At 41.5% G+C, this 27,472-nt stretch overlaps 1 protein-coding gene across 10 annotated transcripts in view; it reads left to right on the forward strand.

Moving 5' to 3' along the window:
* Window positions 1-27,472, forward strand: part of PPP1R13B (protein phosphatase 1 regulatory subunit 13B) — a 69,843-nt gene that overhangs the window by 6,562 nt on the left and 35,809 nt on the right. For 2 of the 10 annotated variants that reach the window (XM_070477730.1, XM_070477736.1), the window contains exon 2: window positions 25,935-26,082. In XM_070477730.1, the coding sequence (XP_070333831.1) occupies window positions 25,935-26,082 (148 nt within the window). Of the gene's footprint in view, window positions 1-619; window positions 645-22,991; window positions 23,082-24,071; window positions 24,189-24,514; window positions 24,622-25,540; window positions 25,602-25,790; window positions 25,846-25,934; window positions 26,083-27,472 lie in introns of those variants that run through there. The other 8 variants (XM_020911840.2, XM_070477737.1, XM_070477732.1 and 5 more) reach the window with 8 other exon arrangements.

Here is a 27,472-nt window from a genome sequence, read left to right on the forward strand (position 1 = left end):
CACTGTGGCAGGTAAGAGTATGGGCCCTGGCATCCGCTGGCTTAAGTGTGGATGCTGGCGTCCCCAGTTGACTCTCTGACCAGTTCTCTGTCTTTAAACTAAGGATGATAATAACAGCAACCCTAGGGTTGTTAGGATCAGTGGATTATCACATCGAAAGTGGCCTGTTGGGTAGTCAGTCTTCAGCAAATGTTATATGTAATAAGTTAAATTTCCTTTGGGAAGCTTTCTTATCTCTGCCTTAGCCAATTACGTCAATAGAGGCACTCCTCTACGGGTGTACCCTTTTTTTTTTTTAAGATGTAATTCACATACCATTAAATTCACCTTTTGATATGTACAATTTAGAAGTTCTAAGTTTATGTATAAGATTGTGTTGTAATACAGTCTTTGTATTACCTTGTTTTGTATTGTAATATAATACACCCTTGCCACTATCTTTTCAGAACATTTTGCCTGGCCTACCTTTGCAGTACTTGTAGTTGAAGTCTTAAACATTTGTTTGTGTGACTGGTTAATGTCTTTTTTTGTCCTAGACTGTAATTTCCATCATGGCAGGAGCTTTCTACTGTTTACCACCAGTGCCTGTCCCAGTGACTGGCCACATAGTTGGTGCTTGGTGACCATTTGTTGAATGAAAGAAGGTATGATATGGAAAGTAGTGTCAGATCCCTTTGTGAAGAGGTGTGCGTGTGCTCTGATGGGGTTTGCACTTGATCCTATGGGTGACCAGAAACCACCAAATGTTTTTAAAAAGTGGAGTGATACAGTCAGATTTGTATGGTGGAAGGAGAATTCTGAAACCAAGGCTGGAGGAGTAGACCATGGAGTGAAGTGAAGTGAAAGTCGCTCAGTCGTGTCTGACTCTTCACGACCCCATGGACTCGTCTGTGGAATTCTCCAGGCCAGAATACTGGGGTGGGTAGCCTTTCCCTTCTCCAGGGGATCTTCCCAACCCAGGGATCGAACCCAGGTCTCCACATTTCAGGCTGATAATCTTTACCAGTGGAGCCACAAGGGAAGCCCAAGAATACTGAAGTGGGTAGCCTATCCCTTCTCCAGGGGATCTTCCTGACCCAAGAGTCAAACCGGGGTCTCCTGCGTTACAGGCGGATTCTTTACCAACTGAGCTGTCAGGGAGGACCATGACATAAGGCAAATTAAAAAGAAACAGGAAAAACAGTTAGGAGACCAGTTGGTACAGGTCAGACTTGACCGGAAGGTGAAGGGAAAAATCCAGTAGGGTAAAAGAGATCGGCTGGAGTGAGAGGGTGTGTGGAGTGTGTATACATGTGAGTGTGTGTGACCAAGAGGAAGGAAGTACAGTGGCTGGAGCTGAGGATAACAGGTTTATTGCTTCAGCAGCCGGGCTTGTCTTTCCTGTGATTAAGCTAGAGAACACGTAGAAGGAATCGGTTTAGAGGGCTCTAAGGGGATGAGTGAGGTTTATTTGGAGTGTGTTGAGCTTGAGACGTCTGCTGTATCCAGAAAGATGTTACACTTAAAGTAAAATATATATGTTAAGTTAAAAAAATCATTTTTTGTATATTAAGTGATTTTTAATGTTGTGTTTTTGGTATTTGCTTCCTGGGCATTTGTGGCACACCACGTGCATATGGCATTCCTTGTAGTTGTTATTTTGCCTGATCAGCCCCACCCTGAGCCCCCATTAGACCCCCTGCATGGGGCAGTGGCTGGCCTGGGCCTCCGCCATCTTTATGGAGTTTATACGCACACTGTTTATAGCAGTGTAACGTGTGTCTCCGAATTGATAGTTTATGTTTTGCTTGTTGTCTACATTGCAGGCTTATATTTCTACTTAATGGCAGTCTTGAAAATAATATCAGTAAATAACAACTAAACTCTTGAGTGATCAAAATATGAAGACAGATGAAGTAAAATTTGATGGCTTTAGGATTAATAGTAAAAAAGCCCAGCGATAGGTACAAAGAGTATTTGTGATAGAAATACACATGTGAAACAGGGGTCCTAGTGGTTATCAGCTCAGACTCTGGAGCCAAGACTGTCTGGTTTCAAGTAAGTAGCTTTGCCACTTACCAATTCTGTGACCTTGGACAAATTATTTAACCTCTCTGTGCCTTATTTTCCGCTTTAAAATGGGTTTAATAAGAGTACGTTTCAGAAGGCAGTTGTGAGGATTGCCGAGTGCTTAGTGCATTCTGTTAATGTAAAATAGCACTCAGTCATTCCTGCTCCTCTTAAGTTTTCTCCAGTAGCTGCAAGGCCTCACGGCAGAGGGTCCTGCGTGCACTGTACCCCACCTGGGTAGAATGGCTGTGTTCTTCCTCCTGAGAGAACTAGGTGGTGACTGTGAAATCTGTCAAGTTGCTAGGTCAGAGAAGGACGGTTTGCATTTTTAAGAAATAAACGTTTACCTTCTCCTTCCAGTGCCCTGTTTTATTGAGACCACAGCTAGAACCAGCTGGTATTCTCTTCATTCAGTGCTCTGTCCCTGAGTGGGAGAGCCAGCCCTGTCCTTCAGGTCTCCACCTAGTTGGCACATTCCTGAGCACCCTGTATAAAATGCCCTTCCCTGACTGTGCTTCGTTTTTCTTTAGAGTGCTTACGTCCACTGGCAGTTACTTGTGGAGGCTCCATGAAAGGGGGGCTTCGTTTTCTTTTCCCACTGCAGGATCCCCAGTGTCTCTGGTCGACACTCATTAAGTGCTTGTTTACTGAATGGCCTCAGCAGGCATTTAGGAACCATCCCTTTATGCTGGCTCTGTGCCAGGACTGGCACAGTCCCTACTCTCAGTGAGCTCACGATGGGGAACAGGCCTATAAACCGAAAGTGCCATTCTGAAAGATAAAGACTGTCTGAGTGTCAGAGTGCAAGCTACGGCGGGGTGCAGTAGTGAGAGGAGTCTTCTTGCCCTTGGGATGTCAGGAGAGTTTTCACAGAGGAGATGACATTTGAGTGGAGTTGAGAAGGATGAGGAAGAAGGGGTAGAGGGATGGGGAAGGGATTTAGATAGAGGCCTTCACTTTTGTGGTCTTGTGGCTCAACTGGTAAAGAATCCACCTGCAATGCGGGAGACCTGGGTTCAGTCCCTGGGTTCAGAAGATCCCCTGGAGAAGGGAAAGGCTACCCACTCCAGTATTCTGGCCTGGAGAATTCCATGGACTGTATAGTCCATGGGGTCGTAAAGAGTCAGACGCTACTGAGTGACTTTCACTTCACATTTTCAGGGCATTGAGATCTGAATTGGTGTGGTATGTTGAGGGAAATCAGAGAAGGCAGTGGCACCCCACTCCAGTGCTCTTGCCTGGAGAATCCCATGGATGGAGGAGCCTGGTAAGCTGCAGTCCATGGGGTCACTGAGAGTCGGACACAACTGAGAGACTTCACTTTGACTTTTCACTTTCATGCATTGGAGAAGGAAATGGCAAACCACTCCAATGTTCTTGCCTGGAGAATCCCAGGGATGGGGGAGCCTGGTGGGCTGCCGTCTCTGGGGTCGCACAGAGTTGGACACGACTGAAGCAACTTAGCAGCAGCAGCAGTTGAGGGAAATTGCTTAGAGCTCAAGGCCTGATGGAGCAGTTGGGCTGGTGAGGTAGACAGAGGTCAGATTCCAAGGACCTTGTATGACCTGCATAAGAGTTTGAACTTCATCATGAGAAACATGAAACTGTTGAAGTTTGTTTTTTAGTTATGTTAAAATGTGCATAAAATTTACCATTTTAGCCATTTTAAAGTATACAGTTCTGTGACATTTAAGTACATTCACATTGTTCAGCATCCATCACCACCATCCATCTTCAGAATTTTTTCATCTCAAACTGAAACTGTTGCAGGATTTTAAGCAGAGTTGTAAGTGCTCAGGTTTAAGTTGGCGTTAAGTGTCTGGAATCCATGAGAAGAGTCTGTGGGGGTCGTCGAGACAGGAAAGGTCTCTGAGCAGTCAGACAGTCGTCAGAGAGCCGTGCACTGAAGCTGGCTTGGAGAAGACCCTCCTCCGCCCTCACTCTGGACTCTAACGTGTTGCTCAGTTTTATTTTTTTATTTTATTTATTTATTTATTTATTTATTTATTTATTTATTTATTTATTTATTTATTTATTTTTTAGGCAGGCGGCCGTCGCTGGCAGGGGGCTGTTGCACAGTTTTAATTTACCTGGCTTTTAAATCTTCATAGAGGCTGCAGTCAAGGTTGCTGGAGGGGTGTAACTATGAGCAGACGGGCTGCTGGAAACCACAGAAAGAAACAGCTTTAAGAAACCCCAAGGTTGTGGTCTGAGGGTGGGCATCCTGACCTCAGTCACCACCAAAGATAGCATGATGACAGATTACAGACTACACACAGGGTGGTGGTTAAAGTCCTCATGATGACTGAGTCATCAAGAAAAGGGTAAATAGCATCAGTAACATAGACATCAGTTGGACACATTTAGATGAGCTCTGTCCAGCAGCAACATAAGGTGAGCCACAAATGCAGTTTGAAATCTTCTGGTAGCCACATAAAAAAGTGGAAAGAAATGAGTGAAACTAATTTTAATAATATATTTTATTTAACTCACTATATCCAAAAATTATTTAAACATGCAGTTAATATTAAAACATGATTAGTGAGGTATTTTATGCTCTTTTTTCATACTGAGCCTCTCAAATTCCAGAACATTGTATTCGTATAGCACATCTGATTTTGGACTAGCCACATTTCATATTCTCGATAGCCGTGTGTGCTGGTGGCCACATCAAACGGACAGCACAGTTTCAGATTTGGGGCTCAGACAAAGGGGTTAGAGCCTCAGCTATTCAGAGAACACTATCATTCATAAGAATTAATTCCTCGAGGGTTATACATGGCTGGTGTTTTATTGTAGCAGTTTTCATTAACTGATTTTTGCTTTTATGTTGGAAAAACTATTGAGAGACAGTGTAACGCAGTAGTTAAAGAGCACGGATTTGGGGGTGACTGGGTTTGAATCTCAGCTATTTAATTTCCTACCTGTGTGGTCTCGGGTGAGTTACCTAATCTCTCTGTGTTTTAGTGTCCTCATCTGTAAAATGGAGGTCATAGAAGTACCTACCTTATTAAGTTTTGTAAAGATTCAATGAATTGTTAATATGTAGAGAACCTGTGGCTGGATGGCATCACCGATTCAATGGACATGAGTTTGAGTAAACTCCAGGAGTTGGTGATGGACAGGGAGGCCTGGCGTGCTGCGATTCATGGGGTTGCAAAGAGTCGGACACGACTGAGCGACTGAACTGAACTGAAACAACCTGTGACAGTGGCTGGTGTATAATAAGCACTATAGATGTGTGCTTTTATCCCCCACATGTTTGGTATCTCCAAAATGTTAAATGATCTTGATTCAATAGACTTAAAAGACATTTTTGCTTTAGAGATTGCTTCAATAGTTATTTTCACAGATGAAAACATGTTAAATTGTAATTTTGTGAGGATACGTTCTAACTGATGTCTTTGGGTAAATAACTTTGTTTGCTGCAACGTTGAGGGTGCTAACAACCACAGAAACAGTGTAATTAATAATTAAAGGATTTTAGGATTATAAATAAAATTAGGAAAATTTGAAAGGATGTTTTTATCAATATTTAATTACTAGTACTGTTAGACTTCCTGGTGGCTCAGATGGTAAAGAGTCTGCCTACAATGCAGGAGACCCAGGTTCGATCCCTGAGCTGGGAAGATCCTCTGGAGAAGGAAATGGCAGCCCACTCCAGTACTCTTGCCTGGAAAATCCCATGGACAGAGGAGCGTGGTAGGCTACAGTTCATGGGGTCGCAAAGAGTTGGACACTACTGAGCAACTTCACTTTCACTGTCATAATTAAACTACTCTCTCTCAGAAATACTGTATCAGCCCTACTATGTCTGAGAAGACTACCTATTTCTAACTTTTTTCCTTCGGTATTGTCAGCACTGATTTATTCTGAGAGTTTCATCTTCTACTCTTATTTGCAAATAAAATAGAAAAGAATAGCAAAAGTAAAACCAAAATATAAAAAGATCACTGTTTAGCATGTCGACGATGTTTGAGAGGAGGTCCTTTATCACCTTTAAGAGTGAAACATGACTGGAAACATAACCAAATTAGGGTGTGGTTATTTAAATGTCAAGTTTTTGGCACAGAAGAAAGAAGTGCCTAATGCGGGTAATTTAATCATGGCCGTTTTCATCTGTCATTGATTGGTGGTCTGTGGAACAGTTAAGCAGACTCTCTACTTAGAACATAATCTTCAGACACAAAAATAAACTCAAAATGGATTAAAGACCTAAATGTAAGACCAGATACTAAAACTCTTAGCAGAAAATATAGGCAGAACACTCTCTTGACATAAATCGCAAAAAGATCTGTTTTTCATCCACCTCTGAGAGTAATGAAAATAAACAAATGGGGCGGACTTCCCAGGCGGCACAGTGGTAAAGAATGCCAATGCAAGAGATGTGGTTTCTGTCCCTGGATCAGGAAGATCCCCTGGAGACGGAAATGGCAACCCACTTCAGGATTCTTGCCTGGGAAATCCCATGGAGAGAGGAGCCTGGTGGGCTACACAGCCCATGGCGTTGCGAAGAGTTGGACGTGACAGAGCAACTTAGCACACACACACAAACAAATGGGACCTCATTAACTTAGGAGCTTTTGCACAACTGTGGAAACCATCAACAGAACAGGAAGAAAACCCACAGGATGGGAGAAAATATTTACAGTCAAAGTGACCCACAAGGGATTAATCTCCAAAATACACAGACAGCTCATGCTCAAAATCAGAAAACAAACAGCTCAGTTAAATGGGCAGACCTAAATAGACATTTCTCCAAACAAGACATCCAAATGGCTGATAGGCAGGAGAAAAGATGCTCAACATCACTCATTATTAGAGAAGTGCAAATCAGACCTGTAATGAGGTATCAGCTCACACTGGTCAGAAGGGCCGTCATCAAAAGATCTACAAACAGTAAGTGCTGGAGAGGGTGTTGGGGAAGGGACCCTCCTACATCACTGATGGGAATGTACATTGGTACAGCCACTGTGGAAAACAGTGTGGAGTTTCCTTAGAACACTAAGAACAGAGCTACCATAACCTTCAGTCCCACTCCTGGGCAAATATCTGGAAAAAAATCCTAATTAGAAAGGATACAGACACCCTAGTGTTCACTGCAGCGCTGTTCACAGTAGCCAGGACTTGGAAACAACCCAGATGTCCTTCAATAGAGGAATGGATAAGGAGGGTGGGGTACGTAGATACAGTGGAGTAGTTCTCAGCCATAGAAAAGAACAGAATAACGCCACTCGCAGCAACGTAAACGGACCTAGAGGCTGTCATGCTGAGTGAAGTCAGACAAATACCGTGTGCTGTTGCTTATATGTGGAGTTTAAGGAGATGCTACAAGTGTACAAGTTTACAGCACATGTAGAAGACAAACTTGTGGTTACCAGGGGGAAGGTGATGGGAGTGACAAATTGGGAGATTGGAATTGACATATATGCACTGCTATACACAGAATAGGTCTTTAATAAGAACCTATTGAATAGCACGGAGAACTCTATTCAATACTCTGTAATGACCTACATGAAAATAGAATCCAAAAAAGAATGGTTAAATATTTACATATAACTGACTCACTTTGTCGTACAGCAGAAGCTAACACAACATTGTAGATCAATGTTCCAATAACCTGGAGGAGGAAATGGCAACCCACTCCAGTGTTCTTACCTGGAAAAATCCCATGGAGAGAAGAGCCTGCTGGGCTACGGGGTCACAAAAGAGTCAGATGCAACTTGTGCACTCAGTTAAAAAAATGGGGAAGAACCCAATAACCTGCCGGCCTGCTGCCTCCCACAGGCATTGCCACTCCCGTCGTGGCTGACTCCTTCCCTCAGCCCACACGTTGCTTCCTTTGGCAGGTCTTCCCTGACGCTGGCGTCCAGGTCAGGCAGTCCTCCTGTGGGCCTTGGGGCACACTGCAGTTTGCCACGGGGGCTCCTGGTATCCCTTTGTCTCAGCTCCAGGTTCTGTGAGGGGCAGTGTCGACAGGGTGTGCTCAGCGCCTTGCTGGGCTCAGGGAGATGCTCCTAAATGAATGAATGAGTGATCCATCCTGTCACTGTGTCCAGTTTATGTCACATACGTTGTCAGCCTTTGCTTTACACTAGGTTTTGGTTTTACGTGTCTTATTACACTGTGGTGTCTTGTCATAAAACAAACTCAGGAGTCTAATTTTAATCTCCTTATATGGTTATTTGCCTCTAGAATTGAACAGATCCTCAAATATTGTTAACAGAGACTACCTCATGGTCCAGTGGGTTTCTGGTAGGAGTCCTCCTGCAGAATTGCTGATAAGCAGATATGAAGGCTTATATGGGGTAACTGAGTGGGAAGGTGGGCTATTTTTATATTAGTGATAGCAGCTACTTATGCTTTCAGTAGTCAAGTCAAAGTAGCTGAGTTCCATGACTAAATTTAATGGAAAGTTATCTTTTGTGTTTGTTTTGCCAGCTTTTTGTTATGCAAAACTGTTATTAAAGCCTCTTAATCTGCAGCTTTATGGTTAGTGATGCAATAGTCAGTGAGGTGTTGGCTGATATTCAGAGAAGTCTGATGCTAGAGGTTGCCAAGGTCAGAATTCTGCACCACTGAAGAGTCAGGACTGTAAACTTAGGAGTAGTAATTTTTTGGAGGCTCAAACACACATTTAGATTTTTGTATTAAGTAAAATTTCACTGCCTTCTTACCTCACCATTCTCCCTGCCTGAGTGGTACATAGCAAACTCTCCTTTAAGTGCCTTTCGTTTTGTTTTGAAATTTTCAATCGCTTCTAGGTTGCAGCCTTATTACTTTGTCATAAAACTGTGGATTACTCTCTCCATTACTACAAAGTGAGGAGGGGTCCAGGATGAATAACTGCTAAGGTCCTTTCTAGTGCTAGCTTCTTACAGTGTTGTGTTAGTTGAACAGAGGGGTCTCCATGCGAAAGCCCTCTCAGGGAAGTTCCTGGAGAAGCAGGTGGGCTCTGAGCTTGCGTTGCATCCGAATTCTGAGACGGAGAGGGGCCAAGTGGCCCAGCTGAGAACGGGAGGCAGTTCTCTTCTGGGCGGGAGAGCTGTGCTTTCAGCAGGTACGTTCGTGCATCCAGGATGCGCCAGGGCACTGTGAGAGGTGAGAATGGCGTGGGAGGGCAGGTAAACGTGGTACCAGAAAACTGACATTCAGCAGCTGTTTATACAAGTATTTACTGACTTTGATAATGTGCCAATGCAGTACTGGGCTTTGGAGACTTAAAGACACTAATTCACTGTCTTGAAGTGGGTTGTAGTCTAGTTGACAGAAACATTCAAGACAGGTGTGCTGTGGGACCCAGTGTGTGAGAACATGGGCTTTGAAATGAGGTAGGCCTGGGTCTAGCCCTGTCCCTGCCACTTAACTGTGTGACCTTAAGTCGCATACCTGTCGAGCGGAGCTTTATCTCCTCATCTGGAAGTAACAGCGCCTCTTGCTCAGTCAGTTCTGGTGTGGCCATAGGGAGAAATAATATATAGCCTTTTTAAAAAAAGAGGCAGAACTGTGTAAATTCTTGTGGAAAAATGCCTCAAATGAATTGTTGGCTGGAAAACTGATTTTCTATTTAATGTGGTCTCACTGGGAAAAAGAAGAGTTTTGTGGTGAAGAGAAAGGTGTGCAAGGATATACACCAGCTGTTTAAAAGTGTGAGTCATTGGGGGAGCCATCTTTTTATTACATCTGTTGTTAGATTAAAGATTACATGTGTGTTAATTTGCCACCTAAAAAATAAGAATAATAGAAAAAAGAAAAACCTCTTCCCCAGGATATGTGGCAGGACTGAATGATACGCATGGAGAATGCTCAGGTGAGGTCTAGCACGTGGTGAGTGTCCGTCATTGAATGGGCGCCGTTACCACTATTGCTGGACATAGCAGCCGAGGAGGACGGCAGAACCCTTGAAGGTTGAAGCTAGGTTCTGTGGTTTGAATTTCCAAAATCAGTTGATTCCTTGATTGTAGGATCTTGGTTGTTTGGTGGGGGGCTCCTTGATTGTCCCTTGGGGCCCAGATCTGGGGACTAGGGTCCTTGTGGTCCTGAAAGAGGAGGACCCTCTGAGGGGTCAAGTGTGCTAAGCCTACGTGAAGACGTCTCTACGTCTCTCTCTTTTTTGAGGATGAGAACAGTGCCTGCCTCATCTTGAAGGGAAGGAGAAAGGTGGCCTGCCAAGCTGTGATAGCTATCCTGAAAGAGACCTGGGAGCCTCAAGGGCGTTGTGGCTTTCTATGTCATCCCTGGGTTTAGATTTGGACCTTGAGCCATATAATCCTCTCTGGACGCTGCTCATCCTTCCGTAGAATGGGGATGACGCTCCTGCCGCTCTCATTGACATGGCATAAATAATTCTTTTCCTTGTTTCTGTTGGATGAGGGTGGATACAAATTTTTTTGAGGTAGGATTGATGAGTCATCTTATAAGGCTTACTTTTCATCTGTTGGTGAAGTAGATAGTTGGAATGAATCTTCACTAAAAAAAGAAATAGATCTGTTTCTGTAGTTTCTGTTTTCTCTTTAGACCTGATTTTTAAAATATTTGCTGCATCTTGGAACTCTTCCCTTCAGAGGGTTTTGTTGCAGATGAAACAGTGTAGCTCCCTAGGTGTAACTTATACTGATGCCCATACATCCAGGTGTACAAGAGAATGTCTTGGGTTGTTGCTTGTTGTCCTGGCAGTTTTGTCAGCTTTTTTTTTTTTTTTTTTCACTCAAAGTGGCCATGTTTTTAATTATATGGATTTTAATTGTATGGTCACCTCAGTTATATTCCAGTTGAATTCCTTGGACTTACTTATTTTTAACTAATAAGGTCACCAAGCTTGCTTTTTCAGGATCCTGTTGATAGTCATGGAGTCATTTTCAGATTTTATTATAGGGCTGATTTATGATTAGCTACCCTTTATAATTTTGATAATGTATTCCTGTGTCAATTTTGTTTCATGGTTCTCTTTTGTAATTTAATTTCAGTTCATTTCTGTAAATTTTAAAGTTCTGGGGTTTTTCTGGTTTTCACAGTGCCCAAAGCTGTTGCCAGGTATTTAAATAAAAAGGGGAGGAAATTAGATTTGAGAGAATATTGTATGTCAGACTTCTTACTGGACAGTTCCCAGACCTTCTCCTTCAATATTAAGTCAACAGTGTAACTAAATAAACTGCTGAGGGAGAGGAAGCCTGTCTGGCTGAGAATCAAGAGACCTGATTTCAGTCTTGGTTTTGTTACTAATAAGATTTATTAACCTTGACAAATTATTTCCTTCTCTGGGCTTCTGCTTCCTCATCTGCAAATGGGGAAAGAGGGGTGGTTATTATAGATAAGGCTCCTTTCTGGCTCCAGGATCTGATGACTGATCTTTCTGATAGCTTAAATTTTAAATTCTCACTGTATCTCTTTTAATTGCATTGAATGCCTTTACAAATGGATTAAGAAGCAAATGGTCACTTAGGCTAACTCAGACTACCAAAAAATATTTTTTATCTTTTTCCCCAAACAAGTCTAGTGACTATTGAAAAGAAAATTGAGGCACCTGTGTACTGTCCTCTCAAATTTGCAGCTTAAAATGTATGCATTTAATAGGACTGGTGTGAATTATCTTAGGGAACACATTATTTTATTTTTGTGTTAAAATGTGGATCCTTGTTAGACACTGAGTGCTGAGCCAACAATGGTCGCTATTTTTTGCTAGCAGAGAGGGAAGAAAACTGTTCTGTAGCAGTGTATGGAGCAGCAGAATTTGGTTACATAGGCTTGGGTGAAAGAGAGACTCTTGGAGGGCACAAACAAAACCCTGCGCGCACCGGAACCTGAGGGAAAGGAGCAGTGACCCTTAGAGGCTGCGCCAGACTTGTCTATGCGTGTTCGGGAGTCTCCTGTAGACGCGTGGGTCAACGGTGGCCTGCCTTGTGGCCGGGGCGCTGGCAGCAGCAGTCCTGGGGGGCGCAGCGTGCTGGAGTAAGTCCTCTTTGAGGAGGTTGCCATTAGCCCTTCCGTAGAGCCTGTAATGCTACCTACCATAGGGACTTCGAACTGCAGGGGAGGGCTGCCTTAGGCCAAACTACAGGGAGGGATCACAGCCCTCACCCATCAGCAGAAAATTGGATTAAAGATGTACTGAGCATGGCCCTCTAGTGGTAAAGAACCCGCCTGCCAATGCAAGAGACTGAGAGATTCAAGTTCAATCCCCTAGAAGGAAATGGCAGCCCACTCCAGTATTCTTATCTGGAGAATCCCATGGACAGAGGAACCTGGTGCTACAGTCCGTAGCGTCGCAAGGAGTCAGACAGGGCTGAAGTAATTTAGCACACATGCAAGCACACGTGAGCATGGCCCTGCACACCAGAGCAAGACCCAGTTTTCCCTATCGCCAGTCCCTCCTATCAGGAAGCTTGCATCAGCTTTTTATCCATCAGAGGGCACAGAAGAAGCAAGAGCTGCAACCCTATGGCCTCTAAAACAAAAACCACAATCACAGAAAACTAACCAAAATGATCACATGGATCACAGCCTTGTGTAACTCAGAAACTGTGCGCTATGCCATGCACGGCCACCCAAGACAGATGGGTCATAGTGGAGAGTTCTGACAGTACTGGAGAAGGGAATGGCAAACCACTTCAGCATTCTTGCCTCGAGAACCCTGTGAACAGTATTGTTGATGTTAAGTTGCTCAGTTGTGTCTGACTCTTTGTGACCCTATGGATGGCAGCACGCCAGGCTTCCCTGTCCATCACCATCTCCCAGAGTTTCCTCAAATTCATGTCCATTGAGTCAGTGATGCCATCCAGCCATCTCATCCTCTGTCGTCCCTTTCTCCTCCTGCCTTCAATCTTTCCCAGCATCAGGGTCTTTTCCAGTGAGTCCACTCTTTAGAGTTTGGTGGCAGAAATATTGGAGCTTCAGCTTCAGCATCAGTCCTTCCAATGAATATTCAGGGTTGATTTCCTTTAGGATTGACTGGTTTGATCTCCTTGCAGTCCAAGGGACTCTCAGGAATCTTCTCCAGCACCACAGTTTGAAGGCATCAGTTCTGCAGCACTCAGCCTTTTTTATTGTCCAACTCTCATACTTTACATGACTATTGGAAAAACCATAGTTTTAACTATATCGACCTTTGTCAGCAAAGAAATGTCTCTGCTTTTTAATACACTATCTAGGTTTGTCATAGCTTTTCTTTGAAGGAGTAAGGGTCTTTTAATTTCATGGTTGCAGTCACTGTCTGCAGTGATTTGGAGACAAGAAAATAAAGTCTGTCACTTTTTCCATTGTTTCCCATCTGTTTGCCTTTAAGTGATGGGACCGGAGCAGTATGAAAAGGCAAATCGCTATGAAACTGGGAGATGAACCCCCAGGTCAGTAAGTGCCCAGTGTGCTGCTGATGAAGAGCAGAGAAACAGCCACAGGAAGAGTGGGGAGCCTGGGCCAGAGCGGGGACGACACCCAGTCGTGGGCGTGTCTGGTGGTGAGAGTAATGTCTGATGCTGTAAGGAACAGTATTGAATAGGAACCCATGAATCAAGGTAAATTGGAAGTGGTCAAATAGGAGATGTCAGAGTGAACATCAACATTTTAGGAAATCTGTGAACTAAAATGGACAGGAATGGGCAAATTTAATTCAGATGACCATTTTATCTACTACTGTGGGCAAGAATCCCTTAGAAGGAATGGAGTAGCCCTTATAGTCAACATGAGTCCGAAATGCAGTACATGCATGCAGTCTTAAAGACAACAGGATGATCTCAATTTGAGTCCAAGGCAGACCATTCAGTATCACAGTAATCCAAGTTTGTGCCCCAACCACTAATGCCTAAGAAGCTGAAGTTGAACGGTTCTCTGAAGACCAACAGATCTTTTAGTTGTTGTTTAGTTGCCAAGTCGTGTCTGACTCTTCTTGACCTCATGGACTGCAGCACGCCATGCCTCCTTGTCCCCCTCGTGCCATCTCCTGGAGTTTGCCCAGGTTCATGTCCATTGCATCGGTGATGCCATCCAGCCATCTCATCCTCTGTTGTCCTCTTCTTTTTCTGCCTTCAGTCTTTCTCAGGGTCTTTTCCAGTAAGTCTGCTCTTCATATCAGGTGGCCTAAGTATTGGAGCTTCAGCATCAGTACTTCCAATGGGTATTCAAGGGTGATTTCCTTTAAGATTGACTAGTTTGATCTCCTTGCTGCCCAAGAGACTCTCAAGAGTTCCTCTAGCACCACAGTTCAAAAGCATCAACTCTTTGGCACTATGCTTGCTTTATGATCCAGCTCTGAGAACCATGCATGACTACTGGAAAGACCATAGCCTTGACTATACGGACCTTTGTCAGCAAAGTGATGTCTTTGCACACTGTCTAGGTTTGTCATAGCTTTCCTGCCAAGAAGCAATTGTCTTTTCAATTTCATGGCTGCAGTCACCATCACACCATCCACAGTGATTTTAGAGCCCAAGAAGAGAAAATCTGTCACTGCTTCCACCTCATCCCCTTCTATTTGCCATGAAGTGATGGGGCCATATGTCATGATCTTAGTTTTTTTAATATTTAGTTTTAAGCTGGCCTTTTCACTCTCCTCCTTCACCTGCATGAAGAGGTTCTTTAGTTCCTCTTCACTTTCTGCCATTAGAGTGATGTCATCCGCATGTCTAAGGTTGATGATACTTCTCCCGGCAGTCTTGATTCCAGCTTGTAACTCATCCAGCCCCACATTTCTCATGATATACTCTGCGTATAAGGTAAAGAAACAGGGTGACAATAAACAACCTTATCATACTCCTTTCTCAATCCTGAACCAGTCTGTTGTTCCATACAGGGCTCTCCAACTGTTGCTTCTTGACCTGCGTACGTGTTTCTCAGGAGCCAGGTAAGATGGCCTGGTATTCCCATCTCTTTTAAGAATTTTCCACAGTTTGTTGTGATCCACAGAGTCAAAGGCTTTAGCATAGTCAATGAAGCAGAAATAGATGTTTTTCTGGATCTCTCTTGCTTTTTCGATGATCCAGTGGATGTTGACAGTCTGATCTCTGGTTCCTCTGCCTTTCTAAATCCAGCCTGAACATTTGGAAGTTCACGGTTCACGTACTGTTAAAGCCTTGCTTGGAGAATTTTGAGCATTACTTTGCTAGCATGTGAAATGAGTGCAATTATGCGGTAGTTTGAACATTCTTTGGCATTGCTTTTCTTTGGGTTTGGAATGAAAACTGATCTTTTCCAGTCCTGTGGCCATTGCTGAGTTTTCCAAATTTGCTGGCATATTGAGTGCAGCACTTTAAAAGCATCATCTTTTAGGATTTGAAATAGCTCAGCTGGAATTCTATCACGTCCACTAGCTTTGTTTGTAATAATGCTTCCTAAGGCCCACTTGACTTCACACTCCAGGATGTCTAGCTCTAGGTGAGTGACCATACCATCATGGTTATCCGGGTCATTAGGACCTTTTTTGTACATTTTTTCTATGTGTTCTTACCACCTTTTCTTAATCTCTTCTGCTTCTGTTAGGTCCTTACCATTTCTGTCCTTTATTGTGCCCATCTTTGCATGAAATGTTCCTTTGGTATCTCTGATTTTTCTTAAAGAGATCTCTGGTCCTTCCCATTCTATTGTTTTCCTCTATTTCTTTGCATTAGTCATTTAGGAAAACTCTCTTATCTTTCCTTGCTCTTCTTTGGAACTCTGCATTCAGATGGGTATGTCTTTCCTTTTTCCTTTGCCTTTTGCTTCTCTTCTTTTCTCAGCTATTTGTAAGGACTCCTCGGACAGCCATTTGGCCTTTTTGCATTTCTTTTTCTTGGGGGTGGTTTTGGTCACCGCCTCCTGTGCAGTGGAACCTCCGTCCATAGTTCTTCAGGCACTCTGTCTGTCAGAGCTAATCCTTTGTGTCACTTCCGCTGTATAATCATAAGAGATTTGATTTAGGTCACACCTGAATGCCCTTGTGATTTTCCCCATTTTCTTCAATTTAAGTCTGAATTTTGCAATAAGATTTTTTGCCCAGAGGCCATCCAGGCTGTGGAATAGGTTCATCTTTGGATTCTGTAATGAGTCTCTACTAATTTACTCTTCTGTATTCATATCATACTTTACAGTGTTTTGTTTTTCAAAGAAACATGTGTATTATATATTTGAGTTCTTCAATTATAAAAACAATAGTTTGTTTCTATCTCATGACTTTTGAATAGAGATTGTTTCTTATAGTTTCACAGGGAAGAAGAACTTGAATAGTTCTGTGCTTTTTTTTTTTTTGTTTTAGGTGTTCACTGCTTTGTTCCTAAACTCTTCAAGTAGTAACTTAAGCTTTGGAGTCAGACACTCTTGGGTCAGACACTCTGGCACTTCTTAGTCATATGACCTTGGGCTGTCCTTTCCTTTGTCTGCAGTGACGATCATTCCAGCACCTCGTCCCATAGACTGTCGGGAGAGTTCAGTGATATGATATGGGTAAATAAAGAGCCTGTCTGCAAACATAGTAAACACTGAAATAATAGCCGTTTTTACTATTAATAAATTGTAAAAGTCCTTTGAAGTTAAGTATCTTGTTATAAACTTCAATTCTCATTTTAAGCACCTAAGATATGTCAGTACTAGCAGAATTAAAAAAAACGCTGTAGCTCCATATGCGTCCTACTTCCAACAAGCAGTTTTTGTAGGCATAAAATATAGACAAGGTATTTATTATGAAAACTTATTTAAAAACCCTGAGATCTTGATTTTTTTAAGTTAACGACAAAACTTAGGCAAGTCTTTAAAAAAATAATGGGTTTTGTGTGGAAGTTAGTAACTTAGTGTTTAGTTTACCCTTTATAGTGATTTCCAGGTCCTGGTTACAGTTGTTATTGAGCAACTAACTTTGAACAGCCTAACATCAGACTTTTCCTTCAGTGGACCTCACCTAATCAGGTGAGACCCTATCCACCGTATCACTCTGCTGTACCAGCAGTGGTCTGTCTTGTTTCATTAGGACGTCTTATCATGGCTCATGTCATTAGTGTCTGAATTTAGATTCCATGAAGCCCAAGAGACATCTTTTGAAGTACTTTTTTCTTTGTAAATGGCATAGATAATCTCCAGGCACTGAGACTTTTGTTTTCTACCCTTGAGTTTTGCTTAGTTTTCTGAAGAGGAGAAACATTTTGAGAATGGTAACTCAGAGCATTATAAGCAAATTCAAAGTAGCATCATGCTTTTTAAGAGCTGGCTCAAACCTGAAGGACAAAATAGAGTCATTTGTAAAAAGATAGGAGGGCTATTGGACTACTTTTCTTTGTAAGTTGTGTTCTGATTTTGTTCAGATAGGTAGTATTGTCTATACACATGATTATATTAAAGTGCTCTTCAGAGACATTGCTTTACTAATTATTCCTGTTTTGAGTTTTATTTCCTGCTGGCAAAAGGATTAGTACTTGACTTTTGGTATTAGCAGACACGAAAAAACAGGATTTGTCTAATTATAAATCTTTATTACTAGAGAAAAGAAAAATAAATACAAAGAAATGATATAATATTTATTTGAAGTTATTTCCATTGGAAATAATACTGATTGAATAGGTTGAATAATTGGTATAGCTAGATATTTTTAAAATAAGTTTATTGATGTATAATTCACATACTATCACATTCATGCCTTTGAAGTATGCAGTTTAGTGGTTTTCATATATCCACAGGTTTTAATATGTCCACAGGTGATGTAACCATCACCACTAGGTAAGTTTAGAATGTTTTCATCACCCCAGGAAGAACCCTGGTACCCATTAGCAGTCACTTCCTATTCCTCTTTCCTCTGATCCCCTGGCAGCCACTCATCTGCTTTCTGTGTGGACTTGCCTACTCTGGACATCATGTGTAAGTGGAGTCATACAGTGTGTGACCTTTTGTATCTGGCTTCTTTCACTTAGCATCATGTTTCTAAGGTTTATCCATTATAAGAAATGTAGCATTCTCTTCATTCATTTTTATGGTCAAGTAATATTCCATTGTATAGACAGATACACAACATTTGTTTGTCCATTCATGGGTTTTGACTGTTTCCACTTTTTTGCTGTTATGACTGTAACTATAGTTATGCTATAATTTTTTTGTTCAAGTTTTTGTGTAGACATACTTCTCTAGAGTATATACCTAGGATTAGATCAGTGTTTTTCAAAAATACATATAGGAATATATTTTCTTGAATTTTACCAAGAAATATGTAGAAAAAGGAAGCCTTATTCTGAGAATTGTTAATATACCTAATTTAAAATTCTGTCAGGTCAGTAAAGTGTAATTAGAACATCTATTAGGAGATCATCTTTATAGTTGAATAATTCGAAAAAAATGCATGAGTCTTTATTCTGGTTCCCTTGTATGATTAACTTGTGCATTTCATATAGTTTCAACTGTAGACACTAGATAAAACTTGGTTAATTGAGAATTTATTTAGTAATGGCAAGTATATTCTAAGTACAAAGGTATTTGTTAAAATTTTGCTGTTTTTCTTTTTTCTTTTGGAGTGGTTTAGAGTAGTGATTCAGACCACAGCTTTGAAGTCAGTCAGATCAGGGTTAAATCCTGGTCTGGCATTCATTAGCTTGGTGACCTTGGACAAGTTATTTAACCTCTCCAAGTTTCCTTTCCCTGATCTGTAAAATGAAAGATGGTATTTGTCTCGTGGAGTTGGTGTGAGAATTGAGGATGTGTGAAGTGCAGATGGCAGTGCCTAGGAATAGGCACTGGTAAGCGTTGATGGGAGCACCCTCCCCCAGGTGGTGGTAGCTTATTTGATCCTGGTGGGTTTCACGAGACCCTGAAAGCAGTATCTTCCAAACTTCATGGACCATGACCCACACTAAGAAACACCTTTTACAGGATGCCCCAGACTTAAACACACTCTTATGTCTCTCTACATGAATACAGATAGTCAGTATTTCGGGAGATAGCACTTAACCTTTATCATGTGTAGTGCACTCTTATTTTTTTTTATTTTAAATTAATAGACTCTGTTTTCTAGAACAGTTTCAGGTTTCCAGAAAAATTGAGGCCCAGTTTTCCCTATTACTAACATCTTGGTTTAGGGGGGTGCATTTGTTAATGAACTAATGTTCATATATTATTAACTAAAGACCATAGTTTCCATGAGGGTTCACTATGTCTGTTCTACAATTCTGTGGGTTTTGACAAATGTCGAGAGTCTTTTATCTTCCAGTATAGTATCATACTGCGCAGTTTCACTGCTCTAAAAAATTCTTAGCGCTTCATTTACTCATCCTTCCTTCCGCCCTCAACTCCTGGCAACCACTGATTTTTTTTTTTTTCTACTATCTCCACAGTTTTTTATTTTTCAGAATATCGTTTAGTTGGAGTCATACAGTATGTAGCCTCCTCAGACTGCTTTCTTTCACTTAGCCATGTGTGTGTGTTTCCTGTGTCTTTTTGTGACTTGATGGCTGTTTTTATCACCGCTTGGTGTCCTTTGGATGCACCACAGTTTATCCATTCATTCACCTACTGAAGGATAGCTTGGTGACTTCCAAGCCTTGACAGTTATGAATAAAGCTCCTATAAACATTCATGTGTAGGTTTTTGTCTAGATACAAGTTTTCAACTCATTTGGATCAATACCAAGAATCTTTAATTGTTAGATCCCACAGTAAGAGTACGTTTAGTTTTGTAGGAAACCGTGAGACTGTCTCCCAGAATGGCTGTCTGTCTCACGTTTCCACCAGCAAGTCCCCGTGCTCCGCTTCTTCACCACCATTTGGTATCCTCAGTGTTCTGGATTTGGGACTTTCTGTTAGGTGGGTGGTGCTCTCTTTGATGAGGTGTTTAGATCTTTTATCCACTTTTTGATTGGGTTCTTTGTTTTCTTATTACTGAGTTTTCAGTTATGTATATTTAGGATACAAGTTCTTTATCAGTTATGTGTTTTATAAATATTTTCTCCCAGGCTGGTCTTTTCATTTTCTTAATAATTTGTGTGTGTATGTGTGTTTGGTTTTTTTTTTTTTAGTTTTTGTTTTATACTGAAGTATAGTTGATTTGCAGTGTTGTATTATAATACTGTTTTATATTGTTCTGCTCCATTAAAAACAAAACTGGCCCCGAGGACACTAACTGATTATACAGCACATTAGTAAGTCACAACCTGTGGTTGAACATCAGTGTTTGTTCTGTTTCCATAATGTTCACGTGAACCAGTCAGTAAAGCAGCGGACATTCTGGGCAGTGATTCCCAACATTGATGAGTAGGGGTGTCAAGAGTTGATACTGCCCTTTTCCTATTCAAGGATTCTTCAAGTTTTGGAGACTAGATTAAATTTTCTCAGCTGCTTCACCTCTACACATGCTATGGACTTAATGGCATACCTAGTCTTTATGAAAAGCTTCATGAGTTTTGCATTTCTACAAGGTTTTAGACAGGTTTCCCCCAAATACATATGCTTCTAAATACTGGAGGGAGTAAATAAGTTAGGTGAAGGGAAGCCAAGATGTATATTTTGTATTCCCAGGAATAGTGTATAACAAGATTTCACCAGTTCAAGCTATTGAGAGGAAGTTTTCATATGATGGAATATATATTTTTAAAACACTAAATTATTAAAACAAACAAAAACAGTGACTTGAACTAAACATAATTGATACGGTTTTTGAGGATCTAATTTAAAGGTCACTTAACTGTATTAGGTTTTTCTTATGAGTAGATGCAACTCAAATATTTAAATCTAAATATTTAAATGTTTAAATATATAAATATTTAAATATTTATATCTGTCCTCTCAAGAGTGTTCAGTGTTTCTCACTTATTTAGAAAAAATTTTCCATTGTTCTTCAAAGGCTAGTTCTAGTTCTTTGCCAAAATAATACAAGCTGTAGTCATGGAAATTGAACTTAATATGATCTTACTAAACTGTTTGTTCTTCTTTGGAGTTAATTCTTTCCCCCAAAATTTGCGAGAGTGTGTGTGTGTGGGGAGAGGTTGAACTCACCCCCTGGCACCCTGCAGTGCCACCTTGTGGAAAGCGTGAAGGCTTTACCAAGGGATGTCTGTGATGTCTAGGTTTAAGTGGAATCTGCCAAATATCACATATGTGTGTACAGGCTTCTGACTTTTACCCTAGCATTTTAAAAAGGTTCTTTTCCTTCTTCTAATGTGGAGTAACTCAGCGACTAGAGGGGTATAGTATTGATCTTTTTTTCCTATTTGAGACCTTGAAGGTAGTATAAGAAGGCAGACACCTACCCTTTATGACGCAACCTACTTTAAAAATAATTATTTTATATACTTAGGGGAGTTTATTGAGTGCCAGGCTCTACTGTAGGCAGGAGTGATACAGCAGTGGACTAACTAAATCCCTGCTCTTCCAGGAGCTTAAGTTCTAATGAAAGGAGACAGAGGATAAACAAATAAATACACGGCTTCCATAGGTGTGGTAAGGTGATGGTGAACACGAACAGAACAAAATGGTGAGAGGCTGCAGTGAGTTGGGGAGGCTGCTTCAGACAGGCCGCTTAGGTGAGCAGAAGTCTTAAAGGCTCCACCAAGGCAATTCCTTACGTCAGTGGTTGATTCCTAGTGACTTTCTTTATGTGGCTCAGATGTTCTTGAGAGTGAGGATAAGGTGCCCTCTTAAGGGATTCAATATGGTTATGCTGGTAGCTGCCTGCTAGACTGCCTCCATCTTTCACTTACCGAGTACCACATATTAATATAGTTCACTCAGGCCCTGAGTTAGAGAACACAAGTGCTGCCCGCAGCGTCCTATGGCTGTTCGGGGTTTTTAAACAACTTTTTAAAAAGTAAAAATATGTAGAACTTGGGACACACTTGGATAATTTTAATAACAGGTAATGGGGTCACAGCTCACCCCTGTGAGTCACAAACACTGTTTCAGTAGAGGATATAATCATGAAAACCATTGATAATTTAGTGCAAGAATGTCGTGCCAGAAATAGCCACGGTCTGTTATAGGAGAGCAAAAGAGAAGGCTCTGACTCTCACCAGGTCAGGATGGGGAGACACTGTCAGGTAATGCTCCCCAGAGGAGGTGGACGGTTGTGGATGTCAGAGGAGGGCCAGGGCCGGCAGGGTCTGCCAGCGTGGCTTGTCTGGGCAGAGGGGACGGCGTGAGAAGAGGCATGGGAGGCATCTTATCCTCGCGCGCTCTAGTTGTTGCAGCGCACAGTGTAAATCTGTGTGTCTCTCTAACTGTGGTTAACCAGACCTTTTATTTCCAATATATTAATCTTTTAGAAAGAATAAACAGTAACTTCTTTTTTTCCTTTGTCTTCTTAACCCTTAACCCTATTGGGTTTCATCTCTATACATACTATTAAGAAAGAAAAAAATAGCACTGCCCCTTAGATTGTGACATGCTGTCCAATTGTAAGATAATTGTGATTTCAAAGATACTTTTAAAAATGCGTCAAGTGAATGCACATGTTACTTGTGTTAAAGATACTTCCATTTCTTTTAATCTGGGGAAACCTTGCTATAATAATGGTAGCAACCTGATGCCTTTTCAGTGCTAATTTTAGAAAATGATTTAGGAAGTATGTACCATCCAGGTCAATGCCAGCCTAATTTATCTCAAAAGCTTTTAAATCTCATGATTGTAATGAAGTTAGCTTTGACTGAGTAGTGGAGATTAGAGGAAATGGATTTTGCTAAGATTAGGAAAGATAGTGTTTAGTAAAGACTTTAAAATAGAATTAAAAACTGAAATAATGTGTAGTGACTTTTGGATCAGTTATCTGGGAGTTCTTAACTTTTAAAAATTAAAGTTCAGACTGACAACTTTGCCATTCTACCTCTGCTCTGCTTCTCCCATCATGTTGAACTTATTCACAAGTCTTGGTAATTCAGAAAGCATCCCCAGAGTGTCACACCATCTTTCATTCTGACAACAGGTTCCTAAAGAAATCTGCTTTGTGAGCAGAGCAGCACAAGCCGTGCCTCTGTGGATGCCAGTGTGTGCCTGTGGTGGGTGTGAGCACGCGAGACTGGTTCTGGCCAGAGGCCCGGCTTCCCGAAGCACATGCTTGTGTAAACCTTCACTTGCTCAGAGCATGGAGAACAAACCATGGACAAGGTAGTGGGTGTGTGGGTATGGGATGAGGCTGAAAGGGCTAAAGAACCGAGAGAAGCAGAACCCTCTCCTGGTCATTAGTGAGCTGTAGTTCCAACACTGAAAGAGAAGATGATTTTTAAAAAATTTTTCGCTGCCTTGAAATTTCGATTTATAAACTGTGGTTTGGGAAAATAAATTGTTAGATCTGAAAAAGCAGACTGTGAAATCACATGGGAAAATACTTAGCATGTGTGGATTCGTGCTCAGTTGTGTCCAGCTCTGTGACCCTGTGGACTGTAGCCCTCCAGATTCCTCTGTCCGTGGGATTTCCCAGGCAAGAATATTCCAGTGGTTTGCCATTTCCTACTCCAGATTTACCATTAGAACTGTAAAATAAATGTGTAAATAAAAATAAAAATCTATTCTAATTCTTCTGGTGAAACTGGTATAGCTTAAGGCCTTTCAAGTTCTGGACTTGTTTGTACTAGATTCAGGATTTACCTGTTTTATTCCAAATTATACAGATTCCAAGCCAGTTCTGTTAGTGTTTAAAAGACCCCCGACGTTTAAAAATTTGTCTGGGTCAGTGAGCAGAAAGAACTGTTTTATTTCTTGTGAGATGGAACTTTGTAATTTCTAGAAGAACCGACTGAAGATGCTTGTTTGCTGCACGGATTGGATGTATCTTACTTAGAGCATGTGCAGCGTTTCTTCAGTAATGTGGCGTGGTAGACTTTACATTTTGTGTGTCATTCGTGGAGTCGACCCGATTTCAGGGAGCCTCGCAGGCATCAGATGCTGATCAGGAAGTGGAATGAAAGATTCAAGGCTGAATTGCCTGGAGCCTTGTGAGGGAGGTAAACAGGTTGGCACTGTGATGTAATAAAGATGTGTGTGAAGGGTTACTGGATCACAAAGGGAGGAACATGTAGCCTCCCTGGTGAGAGAAGGTGGTGAAGGGAGGTTTTGCAAAGGTGGCAGCACCTGAGCTGAGTTTTGCAGGGTGAACAGGAGTTTGTAGGCACACAGGAAGGGTCCTGGCGCAGAGGCCAGTGGCCTGCGAGAACTGGAGAGGAGGCAGCAAGGTTGAGCGCAGGAAGGCAGTGGGACTGGAAGACCAGGAAGGGGGTGAGGAACGTTTCCCTTGATCGGAGCCTGCAGCTTGTCCTGTCGTCCAGGCTTTCTCGAAGGGTGTTCTGTGGAGATCCAAGCCCCGCAAGAGTCTCTGGGACAGAACAGTTAGAGATGCACATGCACATGGCGACGCTGGCCTCTGAGAGCTCAGTGAAGAGCCCAGCTTCCTGTTTATAAACCGGAAGAAGCGGCTGGGGAAGGATGGCTGCTGGGCGGCGCGGGCTCCCGAATGGTTTCAGCCAGGAAGTGACGTCACTGGGTTCACGTTTAGAGAGGGAGCTAGAGGGAGCGGGGATGGCAGCGGGCCGGTGGGGTGAGAGGGTGGGGGGCCGGAGAGCAGTCTGTAACTGTGCTGCGTTTGGTCGGATAAAACGTGGCCACCAGTATAAAGATGTTACATCTCACAAGTTAGCCATGTAGGGCGCTTGTAAGAAAAAAAATATTTTACCAATAAACTATACTAAGATACTCAGTTGACAGCTGAGATTTTTGAGAAGGGAATTTGGGGACAAATACAGATTTTGTTTCTGACTTTGATCAAAGATTAAACAAATATTTTATGATATTGTCTGATGAAAGAAAATCTTTGGTTTAAATTTTACTTTAGGAGTAATGTTTTTAAAAATCGCTTCTCACAGGATCTCTTGAGTTCTTAGGTCAAACTGATAGATTTTTGGTTTTTTTTTTTAAGATTTTTTAAAAAAATAGCACTGGACAATTTTTATTTTTTGAAATTATAATTTGCTTTTATTTAAGAACCATTTTCATTTTTTTACTGTGATATATTATTTCTTCAATTTTAAAAAATAAATAGGATTTTTGGTCTTTCCTAGTACCAATTTGTAGGAGCCCTTTAGATATTGAGGGCTTTCCTTGTGGCCCAACTGGTAAAGAATCCACCTGCAATGTGGGATACCTGGGTTTGATCCCTGGGTTGGGAAGATCGCCTGGAGAAGGGAATGGCTACCCACTCCAGTATTCTGGCCTCCAGAATTCCATGGACTGTATAGTCCACGGGGTCGCAGAATTGGACACGACTGAGCAACTGTCACTTTCACTTTCACTTTAGATATTGAGATTGACTTTTTATATGTGATATTAGTTGCAAATATTTTCCCCCAGTTTGTCTTTTTTGCTTTGTAAAAGATCCTTGTATTTAATTTTTTGAATATATCTTATAATGGTTTTTCAATCATAGTGAGAAAGGGCTCTGTACTCCAAGGTTACAAAAAAATTTACCCAGTTTTAGTTTAGAATTTTTATAATTTTGTGATTTATTTTAAAATATTTGATTAGGAACTTATTGCTTGTGTATAATATGCAATATATATCCATTTTTTTTCCAGGGGGGTATATTAATTATTCAAGCATCATTCACCGAATAATCTTTCCCTCATCAGTTTTGAGGTACCTCCTTCATCATTTGCCATTTTATGTTTCTGGACTTCATAGTTTGTCCCATTGATCTGTTGATGTTCTGGTGCCTTACCATATTGAGGCTTTATAATATCCAGTAATGCTAGTTCCCTTCTAATACTCCTCTTGGGGCATTTTCCTGACTTGTCTTACATTTTAATTTTTCAACATGAACTTTAGAGTGAGCCTAACCTGTCCTGTAAGCATTTTGGCCAGATGGAGTGGCGGTAGGAAGGTGGGGAAATCACTTTTAATTTGAAAGTTAATCTTTTTATTGCTTAATGACTCTAAGTTGTAGCTTTAATTTAATCTTTTTTCTTCCAGATGATATTAACCGTGTTCTTGAGCAACAATGAACAGATTTTAACAGAAGTTCCTATAACACCAGAAACAACATGTCGTGATGTTGTCGAATTTTGCAAAGAACCTGGAGAAGGCAGTTGCCATTTAGCTGAAGTGTGGAGGGGAAATGGTATGTATTAGGCTCTATAAAGGTGACCAAGTACATGAAATCCGATGTTTATTGAATGCACAATATTGTTCCTGATTCTTTGTTATCTGTGGTAATAAGGAATTGAGAAATTAAAAACTTGTTATATCACATGGGGATAGGATGTTATAAATGCTATTTTCAAAACAAGTGTTATATAGCAAGGAGCTCAACCCAGTCCTCTGTGACAACCTAGAAGGGTGGGTTGGGAGGGACGTTTAAGAGGGAGGGGACATATGTTTAAATATTAATAGTAAGTTCATAAGTATTTATTTATTAAATTGAGAAGAGCTAAGGCTGGTTCTTACATTTAAAGATTTGTCAACTAGCTGGGCAGAGAAGATCAGTGCAGGTAATATGATTGCTGAATGCAAAAAATTCTACAAAATAACATGGACTCTTAACGGAGGGGTTGAATTGAGCTGGGATGAGATATGCCGGGTGAGAGAAGCAGTGTGAAGGAAGGACTGGAGAAGAGAATGGACAGAGTGTGCCCCTCAGCACTGAGAGGAGGGGCTGAGATGGGCACGGCCTCCGCTCCAGCAGCGAGTGGAAGAAGGGGCAGTGTGCACTCACGACTCGGTGTCAGGGAGCAAGAGAGTGGCCACTTGGACATGTTGCGTTTGAGATAGGTGTCCAGGTGGATGTGTTTAAGGGACCCTCCGGGATAACCAGTGAATTCTTAACACTTCTTAAAAACAATTTTTAACTGAGGTGTAATTGGCGTACAACATTATGTTTGAAGTGTACCACATAATGGTTTGATTTTTGTATGTATTGTGAAATGATCACCACAGTAAGTCTAGTTCACATCCATTGCTGTACACAGTTACAGAATACTTGTTCTTGTGATGGGAACTTTTAAGATCTCTCTTAACAACTTCACACATGCAGTATATAATATTAACTATGGTCACCATGCTGTACACAACATCCCCAGTAAGAGTTCTCTATGTATTCTAGATACAAGTCCCTAATCAGGTATATGACTTATAAATATTTTCTGTGTTATCCTCAAATCTGGAGTAAAAACTTTAAGGACACGTTGAGAGAAACTTGACTTTGATAAATGGTGGACCAGCACTGAAGTAGCAGAAAGGGGCCAGGTCCTCAGGTATCAGTCTGACAAACAGGAAGGGGGTGAAGTATGGTGGTTTTAGCGGGTGACTGTTAGAGCCTGGTCGTTCCATCATTGTGTGCTCTTTTCTGGCCTCTTAGCACTCTTGTCTTTGTTGCTTGTTATCACTTCTAATTCCTGGTCAGCCTCTTATATTAGCATGGGAGAGCCCCAGTGGTCCCAGCTGCTGGAGGAGGCTAGTCTCTTCCGTGAGTCTCGAGCTGGTGCTGTCCCTGGCTCCACGGCCATCTGAAA

Source organism: Odocoileus virginianus, chromosome 16, assembly GCF_023699985.2.
Source record: "Odocoileus virginianus isolate 20LAN1187 ecotype Illinois chromosome 16, Ovbor_1.2, whole genome shotgun sequence".
NCBI lineage: Eukaryota > Metazoa > Chordata > Mammalia > Artiodactyla > Cervidae > Odocoileus > Odocoileus virginianus.